Source organism: Gambusia affinis, linkage group LG01 (genome assembly GCF_019740435.1).
Source record: "Gambusia affinis linkage group LG01, SWU_Gaff_1.0, whole genome shotgun sequence".
Lineage (NCBI taxonomy): Eukaryota > Metazoa > Chordata > Actinopteri > Cyprinodontiformes > Poeciliidae > Gambusia > Gambusia affinis.
This window is the reverse complement of record NC_057868.1, coordinates 24,875,190-24,882,572: the sequence shown is the minus strand read 5'-3', so window position 1 is coordinate 24,882,572 and position 7,383 is coordinate 24,875,190. Positions and strand designations below refer to the sequence as shown.

General features: G+C 34.3%; 1 protein-coding gene across 2 annotated transcripts; it reads left to right on the top strand.

Moving 5' to 3' along the window:
- The first annotated feature begins 234 nt into the window (after positions 1-234).
- tmem9 (transmembrane protein 9) lies at positions 235-6,363 on the top strand. Of its 2 annotated transcripts, XM_044116656.1 has the most exons (6): positions 235-362; positions 454-599; positions 2,156-2,247; positions 3,325-3,433; positions 3,676-3,807; positions 3,937-6,363. In XM_044116656.1, exons 2-6 carry the CDS (start codon positions 510-512, stop codon positions 4,075-4,077), a joined length of 564 nt encoding a protein of 187 aa, XP_043972591.1. In that variant the 5' UTR covers positions 235-362; positions 454-509; the 3' UTR covers positions 4,078-6,363. The 2 variants fall into 2 exon arrangements, with proteins under 2 accessions (XP_043972591.1, XP_043972581.1); XM_044116646.1 differs by having other exon boundaries at positions 258-599.
- Positions 6,364-7,383: the final 1,020 nt, after the last annotated feature.

Genomic DNA, 7,383 nt, shown 5'->3' with positions numbered 1-7,383 from the left:
TTGTAGAGGTACACAAGATGCTCCATTTTGTGCCATAACTACTCATAATGATTTAGTGCTCCTGTCCTTAACTCATTCAATCTCAGGCTTTGTCAAGCTACAACAAAATGACTTGTAGAACGTCAAGTAAATATATTTCAAAAAGTGCTTAGTTCCTGATTCATTGTCTAATTACAGTTGCTGGGATTTTCCGGTAGGTGGCGCCGTCGTTTCACGTTCTATCTTGTTTTGGGCGTCATGTGTGACGTAATCAGGAAGAGAAAAGTCACTTTAGCAGTACCCTTCTCAACCTGCAGGAAGCTTAAAAGCTAAATAAAAACAAACCGTTTAACAGCGCTCAAAGCTTAAGTGAAAGGATACAGGTCGGTTTAGTCACTTTTAATAACTGATTCTTTAGCTTGTTATGTAGCTGCTACGCCTTTTAACAAAGGTCTTGTTCGATTATTGTCGCAGGGTCTCGATGTTCATCGTTCACCAGGCTTGCAAATAGATTTTTTTTGTTGTGGAGAATGTCGTCTTGCCGAACAAGATCGTGGATGTTTGCTGCTGCCGCAGTGACTGTATTTCTATTGGATACAGTTCTTTTCGCTGAAGCTAAGGTAAAAACAAACAAACAAACAAATAAACATAAAAAACAACAGGCTGATACTGGGTTACGATGCAGCAGAAGAGTGGATGAAAACGCAAAAGGTGCAGCCAAAGTAAAATGGAGATATGCTTAGTTATCGTGTTAGGTTCTGGACAAAACGTTTTTAAACATAAACTTTTATGAAACGTAGTTTTTAGTCAAGAGGAAGAACACGTCGTCCAAGTTTTTTTTTTTTTTTTATAACTTTTTATTATCCCATTAATAACTTGCATGCGTGTTGAGTTGATAAAAATATATATATATTTAGGAGGTTACTAGAAAACAACATAAATATGACAAGTGATTTAGGTTGAGATCCTGAGAATGTATCTTAAAAATAAAAGTTGATTTAAAAATATATCCTTATGGAAGTAATTTTATTTTACACTTAGAATTACTTTTATCTTTATGAATTTCCATAAATTTACTTCTTCTATCAGACTCATAACAGCCAAAGCAAAGACTATTAAATACGTTTTTAGAAACTAGTTTTACTACCGTGTTTGTGTTTGTCGATTTAAAAAAAAATACATATCAGTGATTTAATGTAAGTCATTAAAAACAAAAAAAGTAAAAGTTATTAATAACATTATTTGCCAATAAATATTTCTATTCACTGTATATAAGTTAGTAAAACCTTAAAGTTTTTTTGCTTAAGTATTTAATTTGTTTTTATGTAATTTAATTAACTGTTTTATGTTATAATTTGTATTATTATAGTATTTAAATATTTAAAAAACTTGTATTGATTGTTGATTTACAAAAAAATATTGTATAGATTCAGTAAAAAAATCTATCCTAACAAACTAAATCTATTAGTTTGTTAGTTTTTGTTAGTTAGCTAACCATGTTAGTGACCAATGTGCTCTATAGTAACATGTATTAAAAGAATATAAATTAATTTAGTACAACTGTGTAAAAACATTGATATTTTATGTAAGACTATAGGAAAGTCAAAGAAATGTTTTTATAGACGTGACCTCCACAAGTTTTCAGCACAGGCTGAATGTTGAATTGTAATTATATCTAAATAGATAAAGAAGGTTCCTCGGGTTATTCCTAAAGCTGAATTTGGCCACTGCCATCAAGTAATACTGCTGCTCACAGATCCTGTGTAACAATTGTCAACAATCCTGGCGTGGAATATTTAGCCTTTATTCCTCTGGCCCTGTTTCCGGTTTGTTGGTTGTGTACCATTGAACCAGTTTCAGTCCAGAATAATGTGTGTACCGGGACCAGTTGCAAAAGCTGTTGTGTTTGTTGGGATGTGGACCAGTTGGCCTCCAACTCTCAGGTTCATCTGTGATTTCTGCTGCTAGGGTTCAGCTCATTTGCCAACAAACATGAACATGCAACAGGATAATCAATGAAAATCATTTGTTAGGATTTTTCACATTGTTGTTGTTCTGTGATAGAAATTTCTTAATAGTAGAGGAATAATAGTGACATGGAGAACAGTTAAGTCCCTTTAAAGTTTCAATAAACTAGAAGTACAATCCTGACCCAGGTTTTTCTTACTTTCTGCAGAATTTTGAGGATGTCCGCTGCAAGTGCATCTGTCCGCCTTACAGGAACATCTCTGGGAATATCTATAACATAAATGTCACACAGAAAGATTGGTAAGAGGAGCCTTTTATTTATGTGAATTGGAAGTACACCAAGACCAGTAAGTCAGTTGTTGGTGAAGGTTTCTTGTTGCAGATTCGTGTCAAGTCCACAGAGAAAAAATTCAATATTTCTTGAAATAATGTGTGCCTTTTACTCTGTCATTAAATAGTTCTATTTAGTTTTATCCATGACAGAGTGAAAGGTAACTCTGTCCCACAGTTCGCAATTTAATTGATGTTGTATTCTAACGAGGATTCATGTAATTAATATACAACATAAACATGAGTATTCTTCCATTTTTTGACTTTTTCTTTGTTTTTTTTCTTATTTGATTTATGATTTTTCTCATCATATGCTGTCATAATCCATTATGAATGATATACTCAATGTTTCAGCTTCTACAACACCTGCAGATTTTGGGGTTATTGTAAATCAGTATTGATTTAATAGTTTGCATTCCTAAGCAAACTGTAAAGCTAGTTTATAATTTGTATTTTTTTATATGTTTCATTCCTCTAACAGATTTGTTTGTTTTTAGTTGAATTTTTGTTATCAAAAGTGGAAAGAGAAATAAATTTTTATTTTCTGGCTTATTTAATATCTCACACAAACCTGGCATTTTAACATGGGTATTTAGATTTTTGTAAATCTGTGTTTGATCATTTATTGCTTTTAGAATTGTATTTTATTTAGAAATGTACTAAACTGTTTTTCATTTGCTTTGTGTGATGTATTGAAGGACAAATAAGGCAAAAGATACATGAAATGTGCTTCTATCAGATTGATTACGGTAACCTGCTCTAGCAGTGTGTGTATGTTCTTGGGAAGGTTTAGAAGTTTGCTAATCTACAGGTGCATTGAAATCACCCACTAGTGCCAGAAAAAAAAAGAAAACACCAACCTGACAGGTTATATTTAACTTCAGTTCTTTTTATTTTACTGGAAACTTGCAGAATTCGTACATGTGATATATATATTATTATTATTATTTATTTTTATTTATTCATTTATTTTTTTGAATTTGTGAATATGTTTGTGAGTATGTTACCAGCTTTGCAAAATGAACACATATTGCAATAAATTTGCAGCAACTGCCTCCATGTTGTGGATCCCATGCCGGTTCCTGGCCATGATGTGGAAGCCTACTGTCTGCTGTGTGAGTGCAAGTATGAGGAGCGAAGCAGCAACACCATAAAGGTACAGAGTGGATTTATGCCAGATCTTTTCCAATCTTCAGCACGACAAACATCAATGGCACGCTTATTCTGTATGTCTACAGGTCTAGTGAAAGAAGATTTTTTTTTTGTCTTTTTAGTAAAAAGACTTAACATATAATAAATGGATTGAAGTATTAATGTTTAGTATGAAGTTTTTGTGTTAGTTGGTTCTCAGATTGGAGGTTTTCTTAGATCAGATCTCGCTCTTCCAATATTCCCCAGGTGACCATCATCATCTACCTGTCTGTCGTTGGGGCTCTGCTTCTCTACATGCTGTTTCTGCTGCTGGTTGATCCTCTGATCCGCAAACACGAACCCTACACTCAGCCTCTGCACAACGAGGAAGACTCTGAGGTAACAAGCAGCACACATAAAGAAAATTGTTGCGTTTCAGGGGTAATGTGAAGCTTTGGACTTACGAATAGTCCCTTCTTTTCAAATATGTCTCTGCTTATGTGTGTGTGTGTTTGTGTGTGTCTTCAGGAGATGCGTCCTCATGCAGACCCTGGGCTGGCCAGAGGAAACACGGTGCTGGAGCGGGTCGAGGGGGCACAGCAGCGCTGGAAGAAGCAGGTGCAGGAACAACGCAAGACAGTTTTTGACCGCCACAAGCTGCTGAGTTAAAACCTCGCTGCTGAACTTCAACCGTCCTCGGTGTCACAAATCACTCCTGGCTCAGTACTATTCCACCCTCACCAGCTGCACTATTTCAAAGCTAGCTTTTATTGATGTGCAATGCAACGTCTGTATAACTTAAAAACTTCAGACATGTTTATCTAACAAGCAGGTGGGTTATAATCTTGCACATCTTGTGATCTGAACTCTGTGACATGAGTTAAAATGCAGCTGTGAAAAAAAAACATGCTTTGCACATTCTTAAGAATAAATATATTCTCTGTTATTTTAAACTGCAGCAAAGCATGAAGTTTTGAATGTCTTTCGAAAATAATTTAACTGTTTTAGTGATTGATGTAATGAGTTTTCTGCCCGTAGTTCTCTTGTTGCATGAGTTTTAAAAGTTACCTCACAAAAAAAAGCACACTGAGTTAGTTCTAATCACAGTGCTGCGATGATTGCCAAATAGTCCTTATTTCTGATTTGGCATTTGTAATTTATTGGTCTGCTGCACTTGAGCATGTTCAGGTTTAATTTTGAGTTTTGTAACTTATTGGTGTTTTTTAACCTCAAGCTGTGCCTTTTTTCCTAATCTCTCTCACTTTGGGAAAATGGATTTTGTCAAAGCAAAACAAAGATTTGTGTTTTAAATTTCGGCCGTTTATCACTTTCTGGATGTAGCCGAGGCAGTCAGCCAAGTGATGCTATAAATTAGAAGCTTTGCAATTGTATGAAAACATTAAGGTTGAAGTTGCCATTTACAAGACAAGCATCCATAAATGCATTAAGGGTAAGTTCATAACAATTAGCCTTTCAATGAAGTTTTAAACAGATAACGAATTTGAAAACACATTTTTCTTATGCAGAGGCTTTAGAGCCACGCCTCTCTAGAACAAGCTGAGCTCAAACACAAAGAAAAGATTAATTTTGTCATTTTAGATATATTAACTCAAAAATCAAACATTTGTGCTTTTGCAAAGTAAACTTGCCAAGACCCTCAAATCTTAAATGTATATAATGAACTATTTTAGTCTGTGGTCTGTGCTGAAATTCAGTCATTTACGGGAGGGATCTCACAGTTTGAGGACCGAAAGCAACGACTTAATTTGCTGACTCTACCGGTGATGACGGTGGTTGTGATAGGAGAGCAAATGTTTCAGGTGAGAAAACATTCTTCTTACTCACATTCTGTATTTTGTGTCCTCCCAGACAGAGGACATGTTCATGGATGATATTATGAAATAAATAACAGAGTAGCACTCAACCACCCCAGGTAGAGCGCTAGCCTTTCAGAACTCTAAGCTGCTGGTTTTTTGTTGTTTTTTTTGCTGTCAATGCTCAAGTGTAATCCACATGTGTAACATAATCCAACATAACCAGCGATCGGTATTGTGTTCAGCTGTTTTGTGCTAAGTTTCTTGATTTTGTGTATCTTTCTTCATTTTTGAGATGGCAATTAAGATGACTGCAACGAGCAACACATTCCAAACACAACTGAGAAAGAAAATAGCATAAAAATAAAAAATCAATAGTGACGTATACCATTTAAAAAGGTTTGTTCTTTGGTCTAATATATGAATATATTTTATCTCCAGAAGTTAGTGTAGTAGAGCAACATTTACTTCTAAGAAGGGAAGATGAAATTGAGACCTTAAACTTTCAGTGGAGAATGTTTGAAAACTGTCACCAAAGAGCTGATTGGTGCGGCAGGATCAGGACGCCTCGTGGTTTTGAAAAGGGGATTTTTGCTTGTGTACCAAAGTTTCCCACTGGAGGATTTTTTTAACTGTCAAGAGTAAGGCTCATTTTCTCACAAAGCTTTATTTAATTCAACCTGCTTGTTGTCTTTACTCATTTAGTTTGTGTTAATAATTGTTATTGGAGTTAATTTAAATAATGCTGCTGTTGTTGCTTTTTATTTATTAATAGAAAAGATTGTAATGATTTAGTGCTATTGTGAGGCAATCCACAGGAAATATGTTTTTCTGCTGTTCAACAATCTCCACAAATTTCACTGTCAAATTTTTCTCTGCATAAATGGTAATTACTGATATGTTAAAAAAATATCCTCTATTTCAAAGATGTTCTACAAAATAATGTTAAGATATATTAAAGTTGTTCTGGTGGCATATGGTGACAAAATGCACAATTCACGTTTGCGTTATTTTTTTCCTTTAATTTCTTTTTACGTTTCTGTAATATTATCTCTACCCTCATGCGATCATTGTTCTCAGTGTCTTCACATTTAGCAGCTGCAAGTTCAATAAAGGAAAAACAAAGAAGCAATTCTCTTAACATTTTGTGATATTGATTTATTTTACTTTTGGGTTATATTTATTTATGAGCAATAGGGGGCGACAAAGTACACCACAAATAAGCTCTGCTGGCAAATTCACTAACATCTCAACTTACCTTTAAGAAAATTTCCACATTATATGAGATTTTATACTGCTTTATTGCTCCTGATGAAAAACTGCTTTTATTCAACATTCTAATTGTAAGGATCACATATAACATTTGCTGAATAAAAAGTTCTTTAAACTTGATAGGCTGTAACTAACCTCTGTACTGAGCCTATGAACAAATATATTTAAAATTAAAGAATCCCATTTAAGCATCCCACATAATCCATTTTATTTATAAAGTCATTAAACTAGAATGAAATACTGCTTATGCAGCATCATGTGTGGACATTGAAGTTTTTTTCAGGGTATTTGCAAAAATGTTGTACTGTACATATGAAATAAAATGGGAGTGGTAGAATCATGTTTTATTCAGAAGGACCAAAAGAACCTGAAGACATGGATGGAGGTAAAGAAAAGATAATCTTTGAATTAAACCTGACAGAGGTTTTAAAATAATTAATTAGGGGAATGACCCAAAACATAAAGTTAGAGCTACGTTAAAATAGTTCAGATTAAAGCGTTTTAGTCAGACTGACCATCATTTTCATTTGACTTCACAGTTAGCTTTATTTGGGGTTATCACACAAATTGGAAAAAGAAAATCGTTTGTGTTTGCAACATGGGGATAAATTAGTAGTTAGCTGTATTGCACATCTAAAGTATTCGTGTTGAAGAAGCTCTGTGTTTAGTTACAATGACAACTGTTGTCATGCCGAAGTCGTTTCATACATCTAATGTGTTATTTAAGAAAGTTTTCCACCTGCAGAAGAATGCACATCATTAAAAGCATGCTGGGTGACTTTCACATTATTTGGCCGCTTTGTTTTTATTTTTTGTTTTACAGTGTAGCGTTTCAGGCTAAGTTGCAGGTTCTTCTCCCGCTCGTATTGCTTTCTCACATCATTCACAT

Excerpts from the sequence above, each read along its gene's own strand:
- tmem9 (XM_044116656.1), top strand. The coding sequence starts at position 510 with ATGTCGTCTTGCCGAACAAGATCGTGGATGTTTGCTGCTGCCGCAGTG. Across the intron at positions 3,434-3,675 it reads GAAGCAGCAACACCATAAAG|GTGACCATCATCATCTACCT; the intron begins GTACAGAGTGGA and ends AATATTCCCCAG. Across the intron at positions 3,808-3,936 it reads ACAACGAGGAAGACTCTGAG|GAGATGCGTCCTCATGCAGA; the intron begins GTAACAAGCAGC and ends GTGTGTCTTCAG.